Source organism: Myodes glareolus, chromosome 9 (assembly GCF_982192425.1).
Source record: "Myodes glareolus chromosome 9, mMyoGla1.1, whole genome shotgun sequence".
NCBI classification, from domain to species: Eukaryota; Metazoa; Chordata; class Mammalia; order Rodentia; family Cricetidae; genus Myodes; species Myodes glareolus.
In genome coordinates, this window is record NC_142034.1 from 6,548,964 (window position 1) to 6,576,695 (window position 27,732).

Genomic DNA, 27,732 nt, shown 5'->3' on the forward strand with positions numbered 1-27,732 from the left:
CAGCCTATTTATTTATTTGTTTGTTTGTTTATTTATTTTAAAAAATTTATTTATTTATTATGTATACAGCATTCCTTCCATGTATGGCTGCAGGCCAGAAGAGGGCACCAGACCTCATTACAGATGGTTGTGAGCCATCATATGGTTGCTGGGAATTGAACTCAGGACCTTTGGAAGAGCAGGCAATGCTCTTACCCTCTGAGCCATCTCTCCAGTCGAAGTCTATTTATTTGTTAGTTTGTAGACAGGATCTTGTTATGTAGACCAGACTGGTTTCAAACTGGAGATTCTTTTGCCTGTGTCTACCATGCACTAAGATTATTACATGTACCACTATGCCTGACTTGGAAAATATTTTTTGAAAAAAAATATTTTGTTTGTGTCTTTGAATGTGTGTGCTTTCTACCACTAGACTACATTCCTCTCCTTCAAGATCAAAAAGCCTTAGCCCTGTCTTTTCTTCTAGCTGCTCTCTTTTGAAAATATGGTGGGTCTTGAGCATGGGAGGTATAGACTTTACCACTGACCTACACACTGAGCCCCTAAACTGCGTTTTTAATGAAATTGTGCAATCTGTGACAATCTTTTGAGCTGATTCAAAGCTGCATCCCTGTGTTCTCTACAACACTCTCACTCTCTGTAATCCCAGACAGGTTGCTTTTCTTATAGTCCAGGCTTTACTTCTGTTACACGGTTACACAAAAGATGTAGACAGGCATCCAGGCAAAGATCTGGGCCAGAATAAAGGCTGTAGGCAGATGGTCCTGTCTCTGAGACCAAGGCTCTCCCGGGGGGAAGCACTTCTTGGGAACCAACAAAATCACCTAATATTGCACTAGCTTTTGGGCCTCTGAGGAGGGCCTGGCCTTGCTTCTGACCCCTGGCATCATCTCCATCGACAGGAGCCAGAAAAAGAGCCTGTAAAAGGTGACTTTCTCTGGTCACTTTCAAGCTTGACGATCAATCCTTGTCTATCCTTAGATCACGGTGTACCACAGCACTCTGTTAGAGACCCATGATCAGGGACCGACGACTTCGCACAGCTTCACTCTGACGACCTCGGTGGCAGATGCTTTTGTGGCGCTCAGGTGTTCCTGTTGCCTGCTCCATTGTCCTGGCTGTGTTGTGGTGGGGAAGATGGTGATGGGGAACGCATGAAGAGGCTCCAGGCTCAGGGATGGACAGTTCAGATCTCCGTGCGTGTTAACTGCCACTCAAGTGGGAGCCCCCAAAGTTCTGAGAGGACAACCCCAGGAAACAGAATTCCACTCGGGTCTCTTCCTCCAGCTGTCAGCTGCCAGAGCCTGCAGGCGCCAGAGAGCTGAGCTTCAACCAGGCTCTGCAGGTGGGGTGGGCGGGACCAGCCGGCGGGGGCGGGGCACCGCGTCGGCAGGAATGTGAGTCCGCGCCACGTGGCTCCGCCCCCAGCATCCAGCGGGGCGGCGCGACCCGCTGCAGATGAGAGTCATGGCTGCTTGGAGACCGCCCCAGCTTGAGGAGCTGCTGGCCGAGGCCCGGCGGGCCTTCCTGGAGGAGTTCGGAGCCGAGCCGGAGCTGGCGGTGTCAGCGCCGGGCCGCGTCAACCTCATTGGGGAGCACACGGACTACAATCAGGGCCTGGTGCTGCCCATGGTGAGGGGTTGCCTCGGGGAGCCTGCGGTAGGGAAGGGCTAGCACAGGGAACGCGGGAGGGCGAGCACTCTCCGGGTGGAAGGCGGAGTGAGGGGTCCACAAACGAAAGACCCCGGGACGTGCAGTTGTCCACGTGTGAAGACAGGAAGCCGAAGCTGGAAGGGGTGTGTGTGCCTTCTCACTCAAGCCTGCCCTCTGGGGGCTGTTAATCATCGCCCTCAACTTGGGAATATGTACCTCTTAATAATGTGAGGACCAAGGTAGCAGTATAGGAGGTTATTATGCATGGTGGCGCATGTCTGATAATCCCAATACCCGACAAGCTGAGGCAGGAGAATTGCGAGTTTATGGCCAACCTAGACTACTGAGTGAGATCCTATCTCAAATCAAGAAAACACGGAGGTTGTTTAGTCCCCTGACTTGGGTTTGCCTACAGTACAGACCTAGACCTATACGAAGGTAGACCTTTGTAAATGTTGCCCTCTTGGCCCAGCCCAGAAGAAACCGCAGACCATAGAGCACTAACGATGGGCTCAAAGTCACACAGACACAGCTCGTTCTTGGTCTGTGAGTGATTCCTTCTAGCTTTCAGCCTGGGTCTCTGCTCCCCTGTGTAGCTCCTGAAAGAGGCCTTGCAGCACTACTGAGGCTGGCCCCAGTCGGGGAAGCCCTGTGGCCCTGTTATTACCTAAGATCTGTCCCTTTGGCCCTCAGCTGAAAACAGTCTTTCGGGCAGAGTCCAGACTTGTGCTTGCTAGCAAGCTTGCTTCACCCTGAAGACCCGGCAGGCTGAATTCTAAACCCCCAGGCCAGCTTTCTTTTGAAGATTTTTCTTGAGCCTCACCTCATTCCCTTTGAGCTGAGCCTATTTACCTTCCAAGCCCTGTCTGTCTCAACAACAGAACCTTGGACTTTAAGTCTGTCTGCTCTAATCACCCCGGGGAGACCCAAGCAAGTTCTGGAAACTCAAAAGACACGAATTTCCTACCTACAATTGGTTATTCCAGCCATCTGCAAACCTTCCCCGCAGTGTCCTTGTGGTTTGTGGGCTGGGAGTGACAGCATGCCTTTATTAGCCCCAGCACTCTGGAGGTGGAGGCAGGCATATCTGCGAGGGTTCGAGGCCAGCCTGGTTTACAGTGTTTCAGGATAGCCAGGGCTACCCAGAGAAACCCTGTCTAGAAAAACAGAAAACAAAGCCAAAACGATAAGAAGAGAGCAAGCGTTGTGGCCCTGGATGGTCTCACTCTGTCCGCTGATGCACACCCTCTCCTTCAGGCTCTGGAGCTTGTGACCGTGCTGGTTGGCAGCCCCCGGACAGATGGGCTTGTTTCTCTTCTTACCACCTCCAAGAATGCAGATGAGCCCCAGCGCCTGCAATTCCCACTGCCCACAGCCCAGCGGTCCTTGGAGCCTGGAACCCCACAATGGGCCAATTACGTCAAGGGAGTGATTCAACATTACCCAGGTATGAGACCCAGGCTGCTTCTGGGAATGCCGTTTCCCCAGCACAAAGTCCCTTCCTCCCAGGTGGAGCATCCCATTGTCATTTGTCCCGGGTGGAGCACCCCACTGTACAGATAAGGGCTCTGAGACCCTGGGAGCTCTGGAACTACCTTAGGTTTCCTTTATATGATCAGAGGAACCAGAATTCAGAGTCAGCTTGCTAATCTCTGGAACCCCAAATCAGGAAGACGAGGAGGAAGATCACCCCAGCAAAGTCAGAGGGTAGCAGAGGAAGGGTGGGTGGGCTTTCTGAGGTCTGCAGTTTGGTGAGACACGTGTCCTGCCTACGTCCACACTCCTTGCACCCCATCTTATCAGCACCATTCTTTCTCCTGCAGCTGCCCCCCTCCCTGGCTTCAGTGCAGTGGTGGTCAGCTCGGTGCCCCTCGGGGGTGGGCTTTCCAGCTCAGCTTCTCTGGAAGTGGCCACGTATACCTTCCTCCAGCAGCTCTGCCCAGGTATCTCTTATAGGACCCGCCTTCCTTCTCAGGCCTCTGTGCTCAGAACCTCTTCCCTTACTGTGCTTAGGGAGGGAGGGTGGGGAGTCCCTTTGATTGTCACTGGAGCCCTGCAGTTCCAATGTGGCCACCCCCTATGCCCTTCCCGGACCCCAGCTTCCCCACCTCACCCTGTGCCGCAGACTCGGGGTCAATAGCTGCCCGGGCCCAGGTGTGTCAACGGGCTGAACACAGCTTCGCAGGGGTACCCTGTGGCATCATGGACCAGCTCATCGCGCTGCTGGGGCAGAAAGGCCATGCGCTACTCATTGACTGCAGGTCAGGGGCTCCCCTTGTATCCCCCACCTCGTAATCAGGAGCTCCTGAGCGGAGTGTGCCCGCTGTTTGGTCTGGGAAGCAGACCCTTGGCTGTGACATTCCTTCATTCCAGCTTCGTTCCCCCCAGGTCCTTGGAGACAAGCCTGGTGCCGCTGTCCGACCCCAAGCTGGCTGTGCTCATCACTAACTCCAATGTCCACCATTCCCTGGGCTCCAGCGAGTACCCGATTCGGCGGCGCCAGTGTGAGGAAGTGGCCCAGGCTCTGGGCAAGGAGAGCCTGCGAGAGGTGCGACTGGAGGAGCTCGAGGGTGAGAGTCACCGTGTTCTGCCAGGCTCCCCGCTGGGATGTCCACATGGCCTGTCGTCCATTCCCTCTTCCCCAGCTCCATTCGTTGTGTTCTGCTCAAGAAATATAGCCCCCAAATCCTGCAAACCTAGGCTTCCAAAAGAGTTGGCATTGATGGGACTCAAACCCAGAGCCTTGCACGTGCCAGGCAAGTGCTCTGCCAGTGAGCCACATCCCTGCCCTGCTTAAAATCTTAAGCTCGCCCTTTCAGGCCAGGCATGGTGGTAAACACCTTTACTCCTGGCATTCAGGAAGCAGAGGCAGATGGATCCATGGATGTCTGTGTTTGAGGCCAACTGGTCCTCACAGTGAGTTCTAGGACAGCCAGGGCTATGTAGAGAAAGATCTCAAGGCCTGCCCTTTGTCCCATCTTGAAAGCCCTAAAAGTTACAGGCTCAGAGTATTGAGCTCTCTGTGTGCTGGCTCCCTGCGGGGAGTCCAGTGCGTCATTTCCTGCAGTTGTCTCCCATAGATCTCAAGTGATGGATAGATACAGTTGTCCCGTGTTACAGTGAGAAAGAGAGCTCTGAGATTGGGGGGCGGGGCTTGAGAGCCAGGTCTGGGTGAAGTTTGTCCTGTCAGTCCCTGCCTGTACTGAGGAGGGTTCAGTAAGCCTCTGTCCACTAAGGGGTTTGGCCACTGCCCACTAGGTTTCTCTCCCACACCCTGAGGTCACAGGTGGTATGGGGTCGGGCTGCTGAACTCTGTTCCTTCTCAGCTGGCAGGGAGCTGATGAGCAAGGAGGGCTTCCGCCGGGCCCGGCACGTGGTAGGGGAGATCCAGCGAACAGCCCAGGCAGCAGCCGCTCTGAGCCGCGGGGACTATAAGGCCTTTGGACGGCTCATGGTGGAAAGTCACTACTCACTCAGGTGAGGCCTTCTGGGTGACTTGTGCATTGTGGGCACAGACGGGTCCCAGGTCTAATCCCTCTCATTCCTGTGTCCTTTGGGCACAGGCAGGTCCCAGTTTGGGGTACAGCCTGGTCCCAGGTCTCTATCCCTCTCATTCCTATATCCTTTGCAGGGATGATTTCGAGGTGAGTTGCCCTGAGCTGGACCAACTGGTTGAGGCTGCACTCTCTGTGCCTGGGGTTTACGGCAGCCGTATGACAGGTGGCGGCTTTGGTGGCTGCACAGTGACGTTGCTGGAGGCCTCCGCTGCCTCCCGCGCCATGCACCACATACAGGTGAGTGATCGCCAGAGCCTGGGAGGATGGGAGATGTGGGTACCCGGGTCACCCGTTTCTCAGCCCCACTTCTCCCCCAGGAGCAGTATAGCGGGACAGCCACCTTCTACCTCTCTCAAGCTGCCGACGGAGCCCAGGTGCTGAGCTTGTGAGTGTTCCTGAGACTGACGGACACATAAGTGTAGTGGAGGCAGCAGCTCTGCCTCTGGGACCCTCATTCCACATCTGGGTGCTTAATAAAGTGCCTCTTATGGTTGTAGCCTTTGGAGCCACCTGCCTCTGGAGGTGGGTACCCCTCTGGGGTCAAAGGAATTCTAAGAATCACTGTTCTACTGCAGGCTGACACACCTCTCTGGCCTGTGAAGAACAGACAGGGCAGCTAAGCAGTAGCAAAATCTTTTATTTATTAAGTGCAGAACCAAGGCTGGGCCCTTGTGCTACCTCCAGTTCTTTGGTTACAAGTGGGCTTGGACCCAGGGCAGAATGCAGTCAGGCCTTGTGGTACCTCTACCTGCTTCATGCTTCTCCCAGAGGGCCCCTACCCTGCTCTCTGGCTAGAGGTGCTGGCTCTGTGGTCAGTGTGCAACGCGCAGGTAGATGGAGCGGCAAAAGAAGGAAGGAGCTAGGGAGAGAAGGCAAGGAGGGGCCCAGCTCCTGGGAGTTTCAGGTTTGGAAGAACTGTTGGTCCATATGCGTGCTGAGAGACCCACTGGCGGTCAGTGTCCGGCTCACAAATTCCTGGGTCACATGCCGGGTGAGGGAACCCGCTGCTTCTAGGCGCTGGGTCCCCAGGGTTAGTCCATCTGCAAGGGAAGAAATCGGAAGGGCCATGTGCATGTGTAGCTCCCTGCCTCTCTCTGCACCGGCTCTGCATTCCCAGGAGCCAAGGTCCCCTGCCATTGGAGACTCACCCGTGAGGAAGGGCTCAGTGGCTGTGCTGTGGGTGGTGGTGATGCTGCTATACTCGCTCTGTAGTGGGTTCTGGAAAAGCCCAGAGTGGCTGCCCAGCTGCGGGAAGGGGCCTAGAGCAGGCAGATCAGTCGGTCAGGGTGGTACTATGCAAAGGCAAGGCCAGAGAAGGGCTGGGGTGAGCATGGGGAGACACCCCACCTCCATCCTGGGACTCGATGGTGATGATGCCCTCACGCTCTGGCCCGAAGCCCTCAGTTGTCCTGGCCTGCACCTTGAACTTGTAAGGAACATTCTCACTGAGGCCAGGTACTGTCAGCCGGCTCTCAAGGTTGTCTCCATCCACCCGGAATGTGGTGGCTGATCCTACACAGGGAAGACGCCTTCAGCTCCTGTGGTGCTTTTCCACCCCTCCACAACCACCCTACTTCCAGGACAGGTGGCACCTCCTCCTTGGACCATCTCACAGGTCACCAGATAGCCAAGGATATCTCCGTTGGGCCTCCGCGGCCTCTCCCAGCTCAGCTGCAGTGACTCTGGACTTAGGGCAGTGAACACCAGCGGTCCCGGGGCACTGGGGGTGCTCAAAGTGAAGGTAGAGCCTGGAGGCAGTAGAGGGAGACGTCAGTGGGCGAGCGGTAGGTGGTGGTGACCTAGACGGCAGCAGGGGGCAGACAGCTCACCTGGCAGGGGGCAGAGAGGGCTTTGCGGGTGCACCTGGGATTCAATGGTGATGACACCCTCTCGCTCACGGCCCCAGCCCTCCTGGCTCTGGGCTCGCACTCGGAACACATAGGAGTGGTTGGGCAGGAGGTCTTCTACCACCACTGAGGTTTGGCCGGGGTTAGGGATGTTGAGCCGATGCAACTCGCCTAAGAGGTGGAGTGAGGGCAGGAAGCAGGACCACCTTTACTCCTGCCGCCTGCCGGATCCCTCCCTCCCCTTAGGCCATCTGATGTTTAGTTTAACCACAGCTGCCTGGGGTTTGGGTACAGTGTGCTGTGCTGGTTCCTTGGCCGTAATGGGCAGAGGGCTAGGGGTGTTGTAGCTCAGTGGTAGAGTCTTTAACATGTAAGAAGTCCTGGGTCTGAGCCCCTGCACTGAAAGAAGACATCTAAGCTAATTGGAACCTACTGTCCCACTCGTGTTTGGATCAAACCCTGTGCTCCGGTGATGGGGTCTCCTGTTAATGTTGAGTGCGCATGCCAAGGGGATTCCATTTCCCAGTTCTCACAAAGGCCAGAGCCCTGAGTCTATAAAACCTCATTAAGCAAAACCTAGTTTAGGGAATACACTCAAGGCCCAGAGAGATGTACTCCAGTCTCAGGAGAAGGTGGGCGGAGTGAAGGGGCTTGGAGGACAAGGAGAATGGCTGGGTGGGGCATTTGTGCTCAGTAGACTTGGGTGGGTTCCTGGCCCAGCGAATACGGACATGCTTGGGAGTATCACGGCCAATGGTCACCATGCCTTACCGCCATTTAGTAGTTGGTACTCCACACTGTAGCCCAGCAGTACTCGATCACACTGTGGCTCCTGCCAGCTCACTTTCAAAGACGTGGGCCCCAGGGCGGAGAACACCAGCCGAGTGGGTGTGTCGGGCACACCCACAGCCCCACGGGAGTCTGGATATTGAAGACCACAGTCAGTTCAAGACAGGGTTTGGGGTCTGAGATGAGTCTCAGTCCACCCCCTGCTCACTTGGATTGCCTCTCCGGTCAGATAGCTTCACACTATGCTGTCCAGGCTACCCAATGCTTCCCACATGAGCTCGGAGTCCCCCTTGAATCAGCTAGACACCCCAGCCCACTACCGCTGGCCTTGCACCCTGGCCAGTTCTTGCTCTGTGCCCCAGGGGAGCAGATTCTGTGTTAGGCTTCAGCACCGATGAGGGCAGGGTAGTGGTTAGCGCCTGTGGGTGGACAGGGGTTCCGAATGCAATGTAGCAGAGGCAGCGAGTGCGTGGGCATGGGCTGTGATGGTGGCCAGGTGGCAGATGGAGCATGACAGCCACAGACACATGGTGACCACCCCTGTACTACCTGTACCCCAGGAGGGTGCTGCTGACTGTCCAGCCAGGATTATAGAGTCTGGCGAACCCCTGGATGCAGGGATACCCTTCATCTGAGTCCGGCTCAGGGACCCAAGGGTCCAAGACAGCGGAAGCCTGCTCCTCCTATCTTCCCAGATAGGAGGGAGGCCTAGGGCAGGACAAAACAAAAGTGAGAAGGGCAGTGTGTGTGTGTGTGTGTGTGTGTGTGTGTGTGTGTGTGTGTGTGTGTGTGTGTGTGTGTGAAGGCAGTGTGGAATATGGGCATCAGGCCAACAGCTGTCCAGGAGCTGGATGTAGGAAGGTCAGCGGGCGAAGCAGAGGTCACTCACCCTGGGAGGAAAGTGAATTGAGGGTGGAGTAGTCCCGGGGAAGCGTGCCTGAGCGAGAGTGCTCTGTGCGGGTCAGAGAGTGGTAGTCCCGAGTGAGGGTGGAGGATGTGCTCAGCACTCGGTGGGACAGATGTGTGCCGTAGGCAGCATTAGCCGCCGTCATTCGGTGCAGGGAGTTGGCACTGCCTGGATAGGCAAAGTCCATCCGGCCGTTCACCAGGTGCTCTGCATGGAGAGAGAGGTCAGTCAGTGAGGCCTACAGCAAGGGACAGACCATATGGGGCAGGCTGTGGCCCTGGGGGTGCAGAGGGCAGCCTTAAAGATTATAGCTAATTTCTCAGACTACCAGGACCCTGGGTTCCCTGAGGCAAACGGGATTGTATAGTCTTCCAAGCCTGTCTTGCGCCACTGAGCACAGTTAACCTCAGTCAGGAGCTTACTCCCCTGCAGTGACTCTGGCCCAAGGCTTGCCTTCCAGTTCCTGGAGGTCCCTGCATTATCCTCCCTTGGGGAGAGGGTTCCCGAGGCTTGTCTGCACGCATTTATGCAGATTCTGGACCGGCAGGACACTCTAGTGGGCGGCTTGACAGAAACTGAGGACCCAAAGCAACTTAAGTGAGCCCAGAACCCGAGCAAGCGCGCCGGGGAGGCCGTCACCTCCCGGGGGCCGGGGCGATGCCCCGCGGATCCAGCCGCTGCCCTCCCCGTCCGCGCCCCCCGCAACGCTGCCGCCGTCTTCGTCGGAGCGCCCGCTGCTGGCGGACAGACGCGGGATGAGCTCCGGAGGCAGCCGCCACGTGACGCGCCGCAGGTCCAGCTCCTCCCCGAGCAGGGGCTCGAACTTCCAGCCGCAGCCTTGGGAACAACGAAGGGCCGCGTTGGCACCGCCGGGACGCGGGGCGGTCGGGGAGGGTCAGGAGGAGGAGGCCAGCGGCACTTAGGCGGAGTCCAGGGTTGTGGGTATCCCTTTGGGCGACAAAAAAACCCTCTCTCTCCCTGCTCCAGCCTTTTCAGATAAATCGTGCGGTTTTGGCCTCTGCTTAGGCAAAAAGTCTTGAGAAAGCCACCCGGAGTGAAGTTTCCCTGGTTACTCAACTGCTCAGAGCCTGTTTCCGCTCTGCACAAAGGGAAGTCGTAACCTCACCCCTGTCTATCTTCCAGGAATAGCTGTAGGAGCCCTAGGGTGCTAGTAGTATTTAAGCAGGGGTTCCTGGTTTATAGAACAGCAGTTTAGATCCTAGCACCACCGGGAAGATAGCTGCAGATTCGAAGGCAGCCCTGTCTATGCGTAGCAACTTCACGGTGTTAACCTAGCAAGACCCTATCTCAAATCCTTCCCAACCCCTGGGGTAAAAATAATTTAGCATGCTAAGCTCCACCCAGTGGTGGCAGCGTGTGCCCACCCTGGTCTTAGACTCAAAAAGGGACATCTTCCTGGTGATGTGTGATTGGCATCTCACTTCACAGATTAGAAAGCCAGTTAGTTCTGAGATGGGTAAGTGATTCATCTAGGGTTCCCCCTCAGCCTGAGTGAACCCTTGCAGCAGGAGTCCCAGCTAAGGCTCTCGGGCAGGTTTGCCTCTCAGAGGTGCCTTGAGTGTCCAGACTCCCTAGCACAGCAAGCGAACATATCACTTGTAAACCTGTTACCCCGTGTGCGTGAACCTGTGTGTATATGCGTAAGCCTGGGACTATTGTCCCTGAGGGGGACGTTCACATTCTCTTGTACACAGGCACACACATGTAGCCCAGGGCACTTCTGCCCCTTTGTGCACTCTGGCTGAGAGGAGTCTCCATGTCTAGAAGTGACTCCGGATAGCAAGGACACCCCCCTCCCCACTCACCAGTGTCATCAGAAACACTGGGTCTCTGGCTGCTGGCTGGGGAGCGCAGGACATCGTCGCTGTACATGAGGAAGCTCTCATAGTCTTCTCCACCCTGGGCGTCCACAATGGGGATGTCTGGGATGATGGGAACTGCAGGGCAGAAAGAAGTAAGCCAGGGCCCCTAGCTATGGCCTCTTGTCCCCCAAGTCAACCCTTGCCTGCCACTCACTGGACATGGGCCGCTTGGGCTGTGTGGCCAGGTTGATGATAGCCTCCCTCTCGGGTCCCCATCCTGCCCCGTTTCGCGCCTTCACCGTGTAACGGTATGGCTGGGATTCTCGCAGATTCTCAATGAGCAGCATCCGGTTCTTGGGGTTGTCCACCAGCACCTTCTTCATGGGTCCAATGGGTCCTGGGGGCAGGGACAGTACTTCAGGAGGTGCCCGGGAACATGCAGCTCCTGAACTCTGCCACCTGCTGAGTCCTTAAATCCCTGTGTCACTGGTCTAAGGAAAAAGTGTCACCGGCTTTTTCACAAAGACTCCTTGTTAGGTGGGCAGAGCCAGCACTCGACGCAAGGTGACTATGCCACCCACCACCTTGACTGACTGGCAGATGCACATGCATGCATGTAAGGCACCACGATCCTAGGCTTGCCGGCAGGCAACAGTGTTCTCGGGATCGCATCTTCCACCCTGTGCTCACGGCTGAGAGTTCAGCCTCCAGCGCCATGCTGAGAAGGCTAGAGACTGGCAGTGTCAGAAGCCAGGCAACCTTCCATTCCATTCATGCCTTGGCAGAACGGAAGGCCAGAGCTCCCATGTTCTCAATGAGCTCTAGCTGAGTTCCAGGCAAAGGCCAGTATGTGAGGATGGGACCTCCTGGGTTGGAGGAGTCCAGAACCAGAGAAAGTACAGAAAGAAGGCAATGTTCCACTTTCTCAGTATATTGTGGTGTGCACCTGCTGAAGAGGTGGCAGAAACAGGGACTGGTAAAGTGGCTCAGAGGGTTAGTGCACTCCTAACACAAGCCTGAGGGCATTAGTTTGCTCCCTGGAGTCCACAAGGTGGAAGGAAAGAACTGACTCCTGCCAGTGGCTCTGACTGTTCTCGAACTCAGATCCACCTGCTCTGCCTCCCGAGTGCTGGGACGAAAGGCCATGAACTACATTCAGAAAGGCCAAACCAAGGGTATACAGAGCTACCCAGAAGGTTGGTGCCTGACTGGTGTGTTTGGTCAGGAGTGACAAGGCGGCCTACGCTCCCTCAGAAGACTCATGACAAGAAAGTCCCGCTGTCCTTTTATGGTACAGGGGTGGTCAGTCCCCCCCTCACTGGGACCAGCTGGCTGCGGTGAGCACTTTTGAGTCTTCCTCAGGGGAGAGAAGGGTCAGGATTGTCCCCCTTCCAGGACTGGCTGTCAGATAATATAGTATACTGAATGAGACTTGGGGTGGTGGTAAGGGGAGTACTGGGGATTGAACCCAGGTCCTTGTGTATGTGAGGCAAGCATTCTACCACTGAGCTACAGTCCCTAGTCCTTGAATGAACTCTTCTTAAAGCAGAAATGTATTTGAAATTCAGCGCACCCTGGGTTTTTATGCTGCTTTTCCTTTCGTCGTGGTTTCTTTGGTCATCATGTAGGCTTTTTGCTGTTTAGTTTTGGAGCCAGGGTCTCATGTATGCCAGGGTGGCCATCAAAATTGCTATGCAGCCAGTGATGGCTCTGCACTTCTGATCTCGCCACCCTCAACCTTCTAAGTGCTGGGACCACAGGTGTCTGTTAGCACATCCGGTCTCTGTTGTGCTGGGAACTGAAACCAGGGCCTCTTGTGTGCCAGGCAAGCTCTCTGCCAACTTAGCCCTCTCCTCAGACCTGGGTTTTTTGTTTTTTGGTGTGTGTGTGTGTGTGTGTGTGTGTGTGTGTGTGTGTGTGTCGTTTTTCTGAGAAAGGGTCTTGCTACATTACCCAGGCTACTCTCGAACTCTTGGGCTCGAGTGGCAATCGGGCCTCACATCTGGCTAAATTTGGCAACTATTCTGGCCCTAAGAAAAATGTGTAAGAATGTGTGACCATGGTTCCCTGTCGAGGAAGGTAAGCCCTGGGCCAGCGACTCAGTGAACAAGCACAATCTCAGTATTATTGGAATGCAAGCCAGCACAGACCTGACCAAAACAAAAAAACATACAATGCCTTGGGCTTGCTGCTGGACTGGGACAAAGGGGCCTAGAGTGCCTAGAAACAGGAACTACCTAGACCCCACCCCTCCCTTGGGCTCTGTGGGTCTTCCCTGGGAAGTCAGGGAAGCCTGGTCCTTACGGTTGTCCTCGTTGACCAGTCCATAGCAGACCTCGTAGGCTGTGATCTCGCCATTGGTCTCAGCCGGCTCAGCCCAGCTCAGCTGGGTCACCGTAGAAGAGACAACATTGAAAGCCAGTCGTCCTGGTTCGCTGGGTACTGGGAGGGAGCAGGAAGAGCTCCATTAGAGAGTTGGTGGGGTGGTGGCGCTCTGGAAGGGAGGGAGGGAGGGGACAGGGCTGGGCACATCGACAGCTGGGGAGTTGGGTGGACAGACTCACCTTCCTGGTGGGTGCGGCAGGACACCAGTGAGCTATAGGGCCCCTCACCCTGGGCTCCGTAGGCGCACACCTTCATTTCGTAGTCACAATAGGGATACAGGTTGGTGAGCTCCACTGAGGGCACCTTGCTGTCCAGCAGGTGGGCTTCCGACTCGGAGTCGCCCTGGATCCAGTACTTCACCTGTGGGCGGGTGTTCAGTAGGAAGCAGAAGCGCTGGGACCCCCGTTGTATACGAGACACTGGCGCCTCCCAGCAAGGCTATGGGCAGAGCAGGGGGTCTCCCAGGCAGGGGGAAGACCCCATTCCAGCAAGCGGAGGAGGCCAGAAGCTTAAGAACTCAGAAACGGGTCTTCCTGCTTGCAGGGTCACTGAGGGAGAACTGGTACCAAGTGTGACCTCCTCTTCCCTTGGGGACAATCCACTCACCTCTGAAGGTGAGTGACAGACCTCCCCGGTGCCCGTCCCCTTACCCTGTATCCCATTGGCTTGCCAGGAGGGGGCAGCCAGTTGAAATGGATCTTCCTGGACCCAGCGGCCTTGGCATTGGGGTTCTGTGGGGCACCCAGGTCCCCACGGGCTGGTGGTGGTGGTGACGAAAGTTCCTGATTTATGAGGCTCCTGTCCATTTCATCTAGTTAAAAGTGTGTGGAGGGAGGGCGGCAGGCTCAGTATATGTTACCAACAGGGGGCGCCAGAGATTTGCTATCCATCCCAGGCGTCCCAATTTAAAAATTCAGTTAGAATCTGCCCATCTTCCCCGTGGAGTGCTGGTGCCACAGAGGCGGTGGAGAACCAGAGGACTCTCTGGGAAAGCAAAAGGGATTCGTCTGCCTTCGGTTTCTCTTGGCAGATCAGGAAATGTTCCACAGAGAAATCCGCTCCCTTCTCCGGTCAGTACCCACTTCCCCTGATGGTTGATGAATTTGCTCTCTCCCCGGGATGTGTGCTAAGGCTGGGAGGTGCTTGGGGCCTAGTGGCCACATGACCTCGGCCAGTGGTTGTCCTGAGGACAGCCAGCTCACGCATGCACGGGATGCACAGGTCTGAATTCCAGACCGCAGTTTTCTTTCTTTAAGAATAAGTAGCTGGGGAAGTGTGTGTGTGTGTGTGGGGGGGGGGTTGTGGAGATGGCTCAGGGGTTAATAGCACTGACTGCTCTTCCAGAGGACCCCGGGTTCAATTCCCAGTACCTACATGGCAGCTCACAACTGTCTATAACTCCAAGATCTGACACCCTCGCACAGACATAAACGCAGGCACAATACCAACATACATAAGAATAAATAAATTATTATTTTTTTTTAAAAAAAAGAATAAGTAGCCGGGCGGCGGCACACGCCTTTAATCCCAGCACTCGGCGGGGAGGCAGAGGCAGGCGGATCTCTGTGAGTTCGAGGCCAACTTGGTCTATAAGAGCTAATTCCAGGTCAGGCTCCAAAGCTACAGAGAAACCTTGTTTCAAAAAACAAACAAACAGACAAAAAGAACGAGGGGCAGGCTCCCTGGAGAGATGGGCCAGCAGTTAAGAGCATATGCTGCTCTTGCAGTTTGGTTCCCAGCACTCGAAAGGTGGTTCCCAGCTGCCTTAGTCCCAGCTCCAGGGGTTTGAAACCTCTTCTGAACTCAGTGGGTACCAGCACTCAGATGCACATGCCCAAACACAGGCACACAAAGATACACGTAATTTTAAAATCGCAAAATTACATTTAGAGACAGAATAAGTAAGGGACTGGCAAGAAAGGCACCTGCTGTCTGTCACATCTGATCTGACACCCTTAATTTGAGTCCTGAGTCCTACACAACAGAGTACACACACACACACACACACACACACACACACACACACATTAAAAGAAGACCAAATGTGTTTCTATTAAATAAAATACAATGCAGTCGAACATGGTGGCATTTCTGTAATCCACTTGGAGGCAGAGCTAGGTGAATCTCTAGGAGCTCAAGGCCACCCTAGCCTACAGAGTGAGTTCCAAATCAGCCAATGCTACATAGTGAGACGCTGTCTCCAAACCAAAAAAAAATTAACCAAACAAACCAAAAACAAACCAAGAATGCATATGGTCCAGATATTGCAGGGTGACACTTGTGCGTGTCCTACTTGCGATCCTATGTTAGTGACATTACATTTATATTAGACTGAGTCTGGAGTCCTGTTAAAGGGTCCTCAGCTCCGCTTCCACCCGCTTATCCTCACCTTGCTCCCCGATGATGACCGTGGCTGAGTTGGGCTGGCCCAGGCGGGCTCCGAACTTGGGGTTGCTGAGTTGGACTTGGAAGCGGCGGACCTGGCGGCCACGCAGGAGGGAGTCTACTTCCTGCAGCTCCAGGAGCTTCACCTGTAACTCCTTCCAGGTCTCCCCGGGGTGGAAGAGCAGCTCACCCTCCACAGGGACATAGTCCTGCAATGGGAAGAGTCGGGGTTAGACCAGGGCTGGGGTGTGAACCAAGCACATGGCGATTACACAGGGGATCGCCCACACAGCCAGGTTAACCCAGGGCAGCTGGGATTGTGGGCGCGCCCAGGAGGGAAAGAACTGTCCCTGCAGTGTGGCTCTGAAATCTGGGATTCTGCTGGGCCCCAGACCCTTTTTTGGTGGGTGGAGTGCTTCCGTCTATCCTAGCGTTCCTGTGTTTAAGTTTTATTGTGCATGTGTGTGTTGAGAGCGTATGTGTGTGTGTGTTGAGAGTGTGTGTGTGTGTTGAGAGTGTATGTGTGTGTGTTGAGAGTGTGTGTGTTGAGAGTGTATGTGTGTGTGTGTGTGTTGAGAGTGTATGTGTGTGTGTTGAGAGTGTATGTGTGTGTGTGTGTTGAGAGTGTATGTGTATGTGTTGAGAGTGTATGAGTGTGTGTGTGTTGAGAGTGTATGAGTGTGTGTGTGCTGAGAGCGTATGTGTGTGTGTTGAGAGTGTATGAGTGTGTGTGTGTGTGTGTGTGTGTGTATGCGTGTGTTGAGAGTGTACACATGTCTGCTGTGTGTATGGCAGTAATGGTAAGGGTCAGATTTGCACCCATCCAAGCTGGATTTATAGTCACCCCATGTCAAATTCAAGTCCTCCGGAAGAGCATCCAGTGCTCTTAGCCACTGAGCCATGGCTTAGCCCTCAGATTTTCATGTGTGCACATGGGTGTGTTTACCCAACTACAAGGGAGGAAAACAACCTTTTCACAAAAAAAGCACTAGGTGGCGCTTCAGATTAACAGTTCAATTCCATGTAGCGAGGCGGTGGGGGGGGACGGACGGGACGGGACGGGACGGGACGGGACACACACTAGTCTGATAGCTAGGGGAGACCCAACCCAGAACAGAAAAGTAAGTTTGCAAGGAGAAAATAAGAAGAGATGGGCATGGAGCCCCAAGCCTGTCATTACAGCACCTGAGAGGCTGAGGCAAGCAGTCTGCTAGTGTGAGCCATCCAGGGCTAGTGGCAAGACCTTGTCTCACAAAAAACAATCACCCAAACTAAAACAACAAAACAGAGAATGGCAATGTGGCCCTATGGTCTGGGCCCAACGAGCACAGTTACCCTGTGTGGGCTGAATGGGCCTGGAGGTCTCATGTAGCTCAGACTGACCTGGAATTCAGTGTGTAGCCGAGGATGACCTTGTGTTCCTGATCGTTCTGCTCCTACTTCCTGAGAGCTGAGATGGTCGGCATGTGCCACCATGCCCTGTGTACGTGGTGCTGGAGGGTGAACTCAGGGCTTCATACATGCTAGGTAAGTGCTCTGCCAATTGAGCTACATCCTCAACCTTATTTTTAATGTAAAAAATATTTTTTTTCCTATTGAGGATTGAATTTAGAGCCTTGCACATATTAATCAGGTGCTATACTACTGAGCTGTGTCTCCTGGCCGGTCCGAAACTCGCTGTGTTCAAGGGGTTGGCCTCCTGCCTTTGCTTTCTGATGGCTACTTGTGCCATGTGTCCAGCATTTAAAAAAAAAAATACATTAGTGCTGGATAGGTGGCATATGTCTTTAGTTCTTACACTCAGGAGGCAGAGGCAGGAGGATCTGTGAGTTTGAGGCCAGCCTGGTCTACAAAGTGAGAAACCTGCCTCAAAAAACAAAACAAGGGCTAGAGAGGTGGCTCAGAGGTTAAGAGCACTGACTGCTCTTCCAGAGGTCCTGAGTTCAATTCCCAGCAACCACATGGTGGCTCACAACCATCTATAATGAGATCTGGTGTTCTCTTCTAGCCTGAAGGCAGAATACTGCATATATAATAAATAATCTTAAAAACAAAACAAAACAAAAAAACTAAAACTAAAATAAATAAAAACAAAGTCAGATTGGACAGGCTGGTGTCTTGGCTGTCTTGGATCACTAAAGAGTCCAAGGATGGTTTTGGTAGGGACCTGGCACATCCACGAGGAAATGATCCTCTTGCCCTGAGTTCTTGGCAGTAATGGTACCCTACCCAGGGTGTTTCTGGCACTTTGGGTGGGCCATTCCTGGTGGCAGGCCCACTTTTGTCTAGAGATACTGCCAGCATCCAAGGCTTGGGGTAGCAACCATGGAAATCACTGGATATCCCCCGAGTCCCTGAGACGTCCTCTTCCCCTCAGACTGAGCCTTACCCGGTGGCCATGGGCTGTATTATCCTGTGTGCTGTAGGAGACCTGGGACTTGCCATTATCCAGGATGTGCCGGATGACGGGGATGCGGACCACCTGCTCTCCACGGCTCACGGAGTACTCGGGTTGTTCAAAGGATACAACCCCGCTGGCTGCAAAGAACCCAGACGCTGTTCAGGAGCTCTTGGTCTCAGTTCCGTCTTAACACCTTCCCTCCCGCCTACCCAGCCCAGACGCTGCCAGAGGACTGGCATGGAAATTTCTTCAGCAGTTAAGGGGTTAAAATAAAGTCCAGCAGGCAGCCTGGAACATTAGGTAGGGACAAGGCACAAGACAGAGTCCTAAGAGTCAGGGCCGAGCATCCTGGTGCAGCGGGGAGGGGTCAGGGAACCTCTGGGAACTGGGAGGACTGTCATCAGCATTTCAGGCACCTGTAGTACCAAGGCTTTTATCCAGGCTTCCCCTCGATGGGGAAAGGGGAGTTGGGCGTGGTCGGGAGGCTGTGATGAGTCTGATGGACATTCTCATTTGGACTGAGGATGTAGCTCAGTGGTAGAGCATTTGCCTGGGGTGTGGACTTCCATCCCCAACACCATACGAGGAAAGGGAGCAGCGAGCACCACTTAGCTCGCCTTCCAGGTGCTATGCAGGAAGCGCCTCTATGGCCTCCTTGCAGAGGCCTCTGCCTATCTTACAGAGGGAGACTCCAAGGTCCTCAGAGAGTAAGTGATCGGCTCAGGCCCCGCGGCCCATCCCGCTTCCACGCGGATGGAGCGGATCAAGGAACCCAGCCCTGCCCTCCTGGCCGGGACCAACCTTGCTCCTTGATGATGGTGATGTTCACCAGGCGGCGGCCGAGAGTGGCGGTGCCCACGGGAACATCGATAGCCTCCACCAGCAGCTGCTTCTCGTCATCGTCTTCGGGCCGGATGAAGAGCGGCACCCGCACATCCACCAGCTCGACACCCTCCTGGAACTCCACCATGCCCCGGGCATCTAGGGCGCGAGTAAGATGTGGGTCTCAGGGCCGCATGGGTGGGAGGGGAGGTGGGGCAGGGAGAGAGTGTTTCCCTACCCTGCTCTGCAGTGAGGGTGTAGTATCCAGGGGCCACCTTGAGTTCATGGAAGGATCCCTGCTCCACTTGCTTCTCTGTCAGCTTCAGGAGTGTCTGCTTGGCTGAGCGAGGTGCCAATAGCACTGTGTCCACGATGGTGTGGTCTTGCCTGGGTGGGAGGGTGTCCAAATGGCGGGGGGGGGGTGGAGAACGACAAAATGTGAGACAGAAGCGTGGTCTTTGGTGCCCTGCCAGGCCCTGTCAGAAGCCTGGCTGGCTCCACCTCCTCCACCCTGCAGCCAGATCACCGCAACTCCCCTCCTCACCTGAGGAAGGAACTTCCTCATCCACCCCACCAAGCAGGGCTGGTAAGACAAGGGTTGGGTGTGGGACAGCCAAGAGGCTCCCTCCGGTCAGGCAGCCTGGGTTCAAATTCTGCCTCTGATCCCTGACAGGTAGGTAACCTCAGGCCAGGGATGTAACCTCTGTGAGCCTCAGTTTTCTTATTCGAAAATGGGCTTAGCAAGGGCCAAGGATTGGCTGGGATGGCCAGGTACAAGGTGTCTACTGTGAGTACTCCAAGGTGCTGGCCCGAGCCTGGCCACATGTGGTCCATCCCAGTTCTGACTCGGTGTAGGACCCTTTTTGACACAGCCTCCCTGGTAGGGCAGAAGTCACAGGACCTGCTAGTCTGACTATTTGGTAGCATGCCTGCTACTGAAGCTCAGTAAGAGGATTTCTGGCCCAGGAGAGGAGGAGCAGGGCCATGAACTAGTGGAGCAGGGGCGGATCTGTGCTTTGTTTGTTTTAGTTGAGGGGCTGGTTCATGGTAAATGGGTCTCTTAAGTCTCTTAAGTAGTTGCTGGAAGAATGGTCCAGGAGAGGAAGGAATTAAGGATCTAGTCGATGTCAGATTTAGGGCCTTCCCTTCCTATGGTTTGATCAGAGGTGTGGAGCAGGGGTGGGTGGGTAGGAGGCTGGAGCTCAGGACAGAGGAGAAGGGGTGCGGCTGTCCCACCTTGTGTATCTTCAACTCACTTTTTCCCGGCATTGGGCTGCTGTCTGTGGGGACAATAAAGGGGCCATGAGCCATATGGCTTTTGGAATGGTGCATGACCCCCTCGGGAGCATGAATGAACAGCTCCCATCAAAACCTGGAAATCCTGGCTGCCTAAAGGTAGGGCTCAGTACAGCCAGGCACCCCCTCCACCTGGGGCTCCCAGGGACTCACCGGAACTTTGTCTGCTGGAGTTTGTGTGCACCGTTGACCTGTCTATATACCTCGTTCAGCTGTCAGACAAGGGAAGACGGTTGAGAATAGTCCAGAGGACCTCTCAAGATTGGCTCTCATATGCATGAGGGATGGATCCTAAAACCCAGGCTCTGCTGTCACCCAGAATGAACCCATGCAAGGCACATGTCCAAAGAGCCCGTCTCCCTCTTGCCTAGAAAAGTCTAGGTTCTGAACTTGCAGTCCTTGGCTCTCCCACAGGATGCCATTGCACCCACGTATGGGCCCCGCTCAGCGGTTTCTGGTCCTCACATTTTCCTCCACCTCCTGGCGCAGCTGGTCACATTCTCGGGTACCAGGCTTCAAGAGGTTCTCAGTGCAGAGGCGGGCAAGGCGTAGAGACAGCCCGTAGGGTACTGAGTGGGAGGTACGAGCATCATTAGCCCCCTGTACACAGGCAGTGCAGAGTTCGGTGCGAACCGAACTAAGACGGTTTTCAGTGTGCCAGGGATACACAGGCCTGAGATTTTTTTTTTTTTTTTTTTTTGGTCCCATCTGGATGGGACAGAAAGAGATTGAGTCCTGGAGCCGCACCCAACACCCAAAGAAAACAGGAAGGGTATGATCTTGGGTCAGGGTACTGCCAAGAGGCGCTGCCCCCAGTCCTGGTCCTCACCAAGCTCTGTGGGGCTGGTGCTGGCGGCATGGGTCGCAAAGCCAGGTCGCTGCACGTTATTGGTGATCTTCCAGCGGACCGTGTCTCGTCCTTTAAGGTTTCCACTGCGTAGCATGGGTGTGTCCAGGTGGTCGGAGGCCATCAGGTTCTCCCGCAGCATATAGTGATCTTCCTTGAAGCCCACCATGTGGCCTGCGGGAAATGTCCTCAGCACCAGCCACCCCCCCACCCCCCGCCCCGACCTCCATGGCCACGCCCATCAGGTGGAACCCAGGGCCTCCCCCTTTCTCTGGTCCTGGCTCCACCCACACTTCTCCAGCTTGAAGAAAGGGCAGTCAGATACCCACTGCTCACAGGTGTGCCTGGCCCATACCTCGGTTGCAGCAAGGGAGAAACCCCAGGCAGGCCTAGGAGATAAGAGTTCGAGGTGGGGTTAGGGTTAGGATGATTATCCCAGGCTAGACAGACCTCCCAGGCACCTCTGCTTCTAGCCCTTTCGCTAGAAGTACACACTCGCCCCCGCAGGAGTTTGAGGACAATACCAGGTATCCTGCTCTACTGTTTTTTCCCACATCATTCCTTTGACTCAGAACCCAGAGCGAGGCACCTGACCCAGGTCTCTCCCTGACCCCGGAGCGAGGCTGGTGACCCAGGGTCTCTCCCTGACCCCGGAACGAGGCTGTGACCCAGGTCTCTCCCTGACCCCGGAGCGAGACTTACTTTGCAGCAGGCACAGTATTTCCAGCAGAGCAGCAGCAGGAGCGCCAGGAGCAGCAGGAGGAAGATGAGCAGGGGAATGAGCCACCAGAAGGAGCCGGGAGGGCAGTCTGCAGGGCGAGAGGAGAAGGGAGGCAGTGCCCATGCCTGCCAGGCTTCCAGGTGCCACGGGCTGCGCCCATCTACCGGCTCACCTTTCTTCCTGTGTACCAGCACGGTGCTGTTGGGCCCAGGGCTGCCGTCGCCCTCCACGGTGTAGCTGTAGGTGCAGTCGTCATCTTCATCTCGGAACGAACAGTACTCCACCACCTCTTCCGCTGGACACACAGATCGTTAGCACGTCACCCTGACCCCAGCTCTCCACCCGGGCCACCCTAGGGTCCGGTGAAGCATTGCCTCCTCTGTAGCCTACCATGGGCTCTGAGGAAGAGCGAAGTCCCGGGATGAAGGGGACTGCTCTGCCCAGGGCTGGCACCAGGAACAGCCTAGCCTAAAGTTCATCTCCTCCGCTTCCCTGGACTGCATGAGAGTGGTGTCCAGGCAGCAGAGCCGATTCAGGAGGCAAACAGCATCCCATAGGCCGACCGCGTGCCCACCTGGGCCCTCCTACTCCGCTGTGGGCGTGCACAGTCACTTACTGGACACCTCATTCCCGGTTCTCCGGACTCGCGCTTCCCGGCTCAGCCTTGAACCGCCCCCCCCCTCCCCGCATTCCCTATGGTGGCAGTGGCATTCTGTGCCTCTTGCCCCAACTCTGAACCTCTGTAGGCTCAGAGTCCCCTGTCTAGGTCCTGGAGTATCTCACAACTCTGCTCACAACCCAGTCTAGACTGCATGACCTCGGCTCAGAGCTCAAGCACCGCCCCCCCAAGGAGTTACCACTCTTTCCTGCTGGGTTCTCCTGCCCAGACTCTCAACACTAGGTCTCTCGAACCCCCTTACACTCCTCCCTCCCCCTTCTCTCTCTTCCTCCCTCCCCCACCCCTCTTTCTTTCATTTGGAGGCAGAGTCTCACTTTGTTGTCCTGTGTCCTAGAAATCACTATGTAAACAGAGATCTACCTGCCTCTGTCTCTAAAATGCTGGTATTAAAGATGTTAAAGATGTATGATACCATACTGATGACCCCTTCTTTTCTCTTTCTTTTTTTCCTTCCTTCCTTCTTTCCTTCCTTCCTTCCTCCCTCCCTTCCTTCCTTCCTTCCTTCCTTTCTTTCGTTTTGTTTTTTAAGACAGGGTTTCTTTGCAGATTTGGAGCCTGTCCTGGAACTACCTCTTGAAGACCAGGTTGGCCTCGAACCCACAGAGATTTACCTACCTCTACCTCTCAAGTGTTGGGATTAAAGGTGTGGTAGTGGAGACAAGGTTTCTCTGTGTAGCCCCAGCTGTCCTAAAACTCACTCTGTTGACCAGGCTGACCTCAAACTCACAGAGATCCACCTGCCTCCGATGGGATAAAAGGCATGTGCCACTACCTCCCTGGCCCCCTACCTTTCTTCAGCTCGTCGACCATCTTGACTTTGAAGCTGCAGTCCTCACAGGTGCGCCCTTTCTTCTCTCCAGTGCCCCAGGCCTGGCACTGCACACAAGAGCGCAGGTCCTCACAGAGGCCCAGGCGGATCTGGATGGGGAGAGGAGGAACAGACAGACGGTCTGACTTCTCTTGCCCAGTGTCCGACCTCCATCAGCTTCTCCTTCCCACCCTCTGCTGTGCCTGGGGTTCCCACACCCGTAACCCCGCAGCCTCACCGCGGAGTAGTTGATCTCACAGGTGGTGTCCGTGTAGAGTGACTGCTGGTTGCAGTGGCAGCGGCCACACTCACAGAAGCCTCGTCCATTGCAGATGCCCTGGGGCCGGAGGAAGCAGCAGTGAGCCAGCAGAGCTCCATCCTCTGATCCTCAGATCATCTCTCAGAGGGCCCCCTCTACTGCCCACACTACCTGCCCCATGCCCAGGCCTACCCCATTGCTATCGATGCAGGTGGCATTGCTTAGGGGACAGTCACAGCTGCGGCCTGTCCAACCGGGCTCACACACACACTGTCCCATGGAGCAGCGTCCGCGGTCTGTAAAGAGGTGAAGGAAGGGAAGGGAGAACCACATTCATCTATGCAAGATAAGATGGCCACTCACTAGGGTGAGCCTCTGGGAGCCTGTAGGTAGAAGCTGCCCCTCAATTTTCTGGAATCTTCTCCCTTCTATCCTGCCTTCTAGTGAAGGCAGAGTGATCATCCCCCAAAACATATCCATTCCTGTGATTTGCCTGTTCAGGAATCTCTAACAGGACGTAGGCCAGAGAAAGGGTACAGATATGTATAAACTGGAACTCAAACTGTTGGGGCTGGGGAGGTGGCTCAGAGGGTAAAGGTGCTTGCTGCACACATGTGATGGTCTGCGATCAAGCACTAGAACCCACATGGTAGGCAGAGAAAGAACTCACACACCGGCTCTGTAGCACGCATGCTCCCACCCCTTGCATGACAAATAAATGTCCCACTAAAGCCACAAAAACTGTTACAAGGCATCTAGGAGAATCTAGCAGTGAATGGTTAGGGTTCACAAATAAGTGAAGACAAATAAGTGAACACAAGCAGAAAGTGATGTGATCCCCAGTGACTCCTTGCCGCTCCGCTAGCCCAAGCCCCTTACAAGCTGGCCCTGCCGCATCCCCCTGCATTGTCCTCCCCTCCTCCCCTCCTCCCTCACCCGTCCACCTCTACTAAATGTCTGCCCCTCTCCAGATACACCCGGCTTATGCTCTCATTTCTTCCCCACAGCACTCTGGGAAGGAGAGCAGGGGAGAAGAGACGCTAGACCAAAACCAGACAGATGGAGGAAGGAGTGGCAGTAAGATGTCCCAGTGGGCAAGGGTGACTGCAGACAGTCAGTCTGGACCAACATGGTGGAAGGAGAGAACTGACTAACTACCAACTGTCTGACCTCATCCATACTCTCTCTCTCTCTCTCTCTCTCTCTCTCTCTCTCTCACACACACACACACACACACACACACAGGGCAATAAAAATTAAAAGACAAACAAGGATAGAAGGAGGTATAGAAAAATAAGAGCATACCCTCCAGTGACCAGTACACAGTGGGAGTTTAATAAATATTTAATGGTTGGACGGTTGGGTTTTCTTTCTTTCTTTCTTTCTTTCTTTTTTATGTTTGTTTTTTGATACAGGGTTTCTCTGTATAGCTTTGGAGCCTGTTCTGGAACTCACTCTGTACACCAGGCTGGCCTTGAACTCACAGAGATCCTCCTGCCTCTGCCTACTGAGTTCTGGGATTAAAGGTGTGTGCCACCATCGCCTGGCTACTAGTTGGATTTTCGTTTATTCTCTCTGTCTAACTACCAACTTCCATGGGCCTGCTTGCCTGAGCTGTGCCTCCCTAAGTACAGGCCTACACTCTCAGCGTTCACAGACTATACAGCTATGCGCTCGGGGCTTTGGCACCACACAGGGCTAGGCCCTGTGGAGATCGGGAGGAGACACAATTTGTGGCTGCCACTAGAAATTTTGCATCTTTGGAGAGAAGCAAGACTGTTCTCCCATGTTCCCGTCAACCTTTGGGGGTTGAGCCAGATGGTCTCCATCTTGAGCTGGAGTGGAGATCTGAGTACCAGAGGCAGCCTCCGAGGGCAGGAGTCTGTAATCTGCGTGGCTGTCAGGGACCTTGGTTATGACACTGCAGACGAGGGGGGAGGTCCAGACTATGGCTGCAGCTGAACTGGGAATAGGGCTTCCGCCTCTACCGAGTACCCTCCGCCCTCAGTGCTGGTCAAGGCTGCCCGCTCACCATTGCACAGGAATCCGGAGGTGCGGGGACACTGGAAGTTGTCGTACTCGCAGAAGTCACCCTCGTAGCGGCCTTCGCCGTAGCACACGCAACGCCCGCACTGGCACTCGCCGCGGCCTGAGCATGGCTTGTCCTCACCCTCGCGCAGGCAGGGCTGTGTGTCGCTCAGAGAGCCCGTGGAGCAGTTGCAGGACTTGCCACTCCTGGGGAAGACACTGGTCACTTCTGCACAGCCTGGGAGGAAGCCTGGGGTTTTTAGGCCCCTGTTTCGCAAACCACAAAACTGGGGTTCCGAAAGCGTGGAGGCATGTTCAAGTCATGCCGACAGCAGTGGCTCGGCTGAAACCCAGGGTCCTGCTCTCTGCTCACTGACTGTCCCCATTCATGGTTCATCTGTCTTAAGTCATGCCAGACTTGCTCAGTGCCTCAAGGAGGTGTTGCTTGTCTTTGCTTTGCTGTGAGATGGGGTCTTTCCAGGAGTCCCTGGCTGACTTGGAGCTCACAAAGAAGACTAGCCTTGTTTTGTCCAGGTCCTCTCTCTGCCTCCCCAGGACTGGGATCATAGGCAGGCACCACCGCACCTGGCAAAGGTGGATTTGCTGTTTCTTTACGGTCTCATTACATTGCCCAGGCTCCAAACTTCTGGACTTGAGGAATCCTCCTGCCTCAGCTCCCTAAGTAACCAAGTGGTCTGTTCATGACACTGCAGCCTCACTAACACTCACCTACCCGTAGGTGATTTCTATTCTTTCCTTTCGGAGGCAAGGCCTGGCTACATAGGCCTGGTTGGCTTAGAACTTGCTGTATAAACCAGGCTGGCCTCAAAGTCTCAGAGGTCCACTCGACTCTGCCTCCCAAATGCTGGGATGACAGACGGGAGCCGCCATATCTGCCACTAAGTTCATTTCATTAGGTCACCCATTTGCATGTGGTGGAAAACACATGACCCGTGAAGAGCAAGTCTCACCTGCTCTCAACACCCAACCCAGCGCCCGACAACCACCTTGTCCCGTCTTAGCAGAGAGACATCCAGAAATAGCCCGTGTATCCATGTATAGATGTGCCTCAGTTTATGAAGGGGTTATGCCTAACAAATCCACTGCAAATTGAATACAATTACAGAACCTAACCCAGTTACAGGGAAGCCTAATCCATTCTAATGTCAGTCACTTTTGCATCCTTGTAACTGAAAAAGAAGAGGAGACCAGAGACAGGCCTGGTGGCATAGACTTATAGTCTTACAACTTGGAAGTCCGAGACAGGATTGTGAGTTTGAGGCCAGTCTGCCCTATATAGTAGGGCTTTATCTCAACAATGACAATAAACCAGTACAAAAAAAAATCCCCAACACACAAACAAAGTAAAACAAGCCCAGAACAGGCTAAGTCAGACTCAGTAAGTAGGGAGTACCTTAAATAGTTTGAACTGGATCCACCCAACAGCTGAGTATACAGACAAGGCTGTATACATGTGGCTGAACAGCTCAGGGAAGGCGCCCTTCCCCCACTCACCAGCCCTCGTTACACACACAGTGTCCACACATGAAGTCTCCTCTGTAGCTGCAGCGAGATGACCGGACTTCCTTTTGCTGGAACAAGATCATGGTGTGTGTGTATGTTGTGGATATTCCTTTAGCTGTGTAAAGGTGTGTTACGCATGTTTATGCTGTGGAATACTCTTTTAGCTGTGTAAAGGCGTGTTACATGTGTTTATGCTCCATTTGTTTAATTACGTAAAGATCTGTTGGTTTTGTTTCACCTTGCCTGTCTAATAAAAACGTGAACATCCAAAACTAGGCAGGAGAGGGGTAGGCAGGGCTGGCCGACGAGGAGAATAAGTAGGAGGAGAATTCTAGGCTCAAGGGAGAAGGAGGAGAGGATGAGGGAGAAAGAGAGGGGCATGCTCAGAACCAGCCAGGCCCCTGCCAGACAGCTGGCGTAGGACGTACAGAAGGAATAAAGTAAAAAGCCCTGAGGCAAAACGTAGATAAAGAGAAGCAGGTTAAGTAGTAAGAGCTAGGGGAAACAAGGGTAAGATAAGACTGAGCATTCATAATGAAATATAAGTCTCCATGTCACGATTTGAGAGTTGGTTGGTGTCCCAAAATAAAAACCTGCTACATGCACAGAGGGAAGTGACAGAACCCCTGGGCACACTTGGGGAGGGGAGACAAGGTCTCACTATGGAGCTGAAGCTGAACTAGCACCTCTTTGTTCCTTCCTTCCTTCCTTCCTTTCTCTCTGTGTTTTTCTTTCTCTCTCCTTCCTTCCTTCCTTCCTTTCTTCCTTCCTTCCTTCCTTTCTCTCTGTGTTTTTCTTTCTCTCTCCTTCCTTCCTTCCTTCCTTCCTTCCTTCCTTCCTTCCTTTCTCTCTCTCTCTCTCTGTTTTTCTTTCTCTCTTTCCCTCCTTTCTTCCTTCCTTTTTTTTTTCTTTTGAGATAGGGTATCTTCGTATAACCTTGGCTGTCCTGGAACTTGTTCTGTAGATCAGGCTGGCAACTCAGAGATGTGCCTGTCTCTACC

The 27,732-nt window shown here is 54.3% G+C and overlaps 2 protein-coding genes across 6 annotated transcripts in view; one reads left to right on the forward strand and one right to left on the reverse strand.

Moving 5' to 3' along the window:
- Positions 1 to 1,434: 1,434 nt before the first annotated feature.
- Positions 1,435 to 5,706, forward strand: Galk1 (galactokinase 1). Of its 2 annotated transcripts, none has more exons than XM_087909774.1 (8): positions 1,435 to 1,632; positions 2,911 to 3,100; positions 3,477 to 3,596; positions 3,839 to 3,914; positions 4,042 to 4,223; positions 4,980 to 5,130; positions 5,285 to 5,447; positions 5,528 to 5,706. In XM_087909774.1, the coding sequence occupies exons 1-8, from the start codon at positions 1,459 to 1,461 to the stop codon at positions 5,597 to 5,599; spliced, it is 1,128 nt and encodes a 375-aa protein (XP_087765900.1). In that variant the 5' UTR covers positions 1,435 to 1,458; the 3' UTR covers positions 5,600 to 5,706. The 2 variants fall into 2 exon arrangements, with proteins under 2 accessions (XP_087765900.1, XP_087765899.1); XM_087909773.1 differs by having other exon boundaries at positions 1,437 to 1,632; positions 3,779 to 3,914.
- Positions 5,707 to 5,827: 121 nt separating this feature from the next.
- Itgb4 (integrin subunit beta 4) overlaps positions 5,828 to 27,732 on the reverse strand; it is a 32,679-nt gene continuing 10,774 nt past the window's right edge. The window contains exons 12-41 of one of the 4 annotated variants that reach the window (XM_087909769.1): positions 26,723 to 26,799; positions 25,212 to 25,414; positions 23,372 to 23,475; positions 23,159 to 23,257; positions 22,901 to 23,030; positions 21,606 to 21,728; positions 21,415 to 21,521; positions 21,068 to 21,101; positions 20,695 to 20,886; positions 20,331 to 20,434; positions 20,019 to 20,077; positions 19,826 to 19,849; positions 18,808 to 18,956; positions 18,549 to 18,728; positions 17,736 to 17,884; positions 15,351 to 15,555; positions 13,612 to 13,772; positions 13,141 to 13,321; positions 12,881 to 13,018; positions 10,791 to 10,973; positions 10,580 to 10,711; positions 9,393 to 9,590; positions 8,736 to 8,960; positions 8,396 to 8,554; positions 7,829 to 7,978; positions 7,040 to 7,228; positions 6,803 to 6,958; positions 6,558 to 6,722; positions 6,359 to 6,469; positions 5,828 to 6,250 (exon numbers count right to left, since the gene is read on the reverse strand). In XM_087909769.1, the coding sequence (XP_087765895.1) occupies positions 6,111 to 6,250; positions 6,359 to 6,469; positions 6,558 to 6,722; positions 6,803 to 6,958; positions 7,040 to 7,228; positions 7,829 to 7,978; positions 8,396 to 8,554; positions 8,736 to 8,960; positions 9,393 to 9,590; positions 10,580 to 10,711; positions 10,791 to 10,973; positions 12,881 to 13,018; positions 13,141 to 13,321; positions 13,612 to 13,772; positions 15,351 to 15,555; positions 17,736 to 17,884; positions 18,549 to 18,728; positions 18,808 to 18,956; positions 19,826 to 19,849; positions 20,019 to 20,077; positions 20,331 to 20,434; positions 20,695 to 20,886; positions 21,068 to 21,101; positions 21,415 to 21,521; positions 21,606 to 21,728; positions 22,901 to 23,030; positions 23,159 to 23,257; positions 23,372 to 23,475; positions 25,212 to 25,414; positions 26,723 to 26,799 (4,227 nt within the window). In that variant the 3' untranslated portion in view covers positions 5,828 to 6,110. The remainder of the gene's footprint in view (positions 6,251 to 6,358; positions 6,470 to 6,557; positions 6,723 to 6,802; positions 6,959 to 7,039; positions 7,229 to 7,828; positions 7,979 to 8,395; positions 8,555 to 8,735; positions 8,961 to 9,392; positions 9,591 to 10,579; positions 10,712 to 10,790; positions 10,974 to 12,880; positions 13,019 to 13,140; positions 13,322 to 13,611; positions 13,773 to 15,350; positions 15,556 to 17,735; positions 17,885 to 18,548; positions 18,729 to 18,807; positions 18,957 to 19,825; positions 19,850 to 20,018; positions 20,078 to 20,330; positions 20,435 to 20,694; positions 20,887 to 21,067; positions 21,102 to 21,414; positions 21,522 to 21,605; positions 21,729 to 22,900; positions 23,031 to 23,158; positions 23,258 to 23,371; positions 23,476 to 25,211; positions 25,415 to 26,722; positions 26,800 to 27,732) is intronic. The other 3 variants (XM_087909771.1, XM_087909770.1, XM_087909772.1) reach the window with 3 other exon arrangements.

Coding starts and splice junctions, on each gene's coding strand:
- Galk1 (XM_087909773.1), top strand. CDS start 1,459: ATGAGAGTCATGGCTGCTTGGAGACCGCCCCAGCTTGAGGAGCTGCTG. Junction 4,224..4,979: donor GCGACTGGAGGAGCTCGAGG/GTGAGAGTCACC, acceptor GTTCCTTCTCAG/CTGGCAGGGAGCTGATGAGC. Junction 5,131..5,284: donor GAAAGTCACTACTCACTCAG/GTGAGGCCTTCT, acceptor TATCCTTTGCAG/GGATGATTTCGAGGTGAGTT.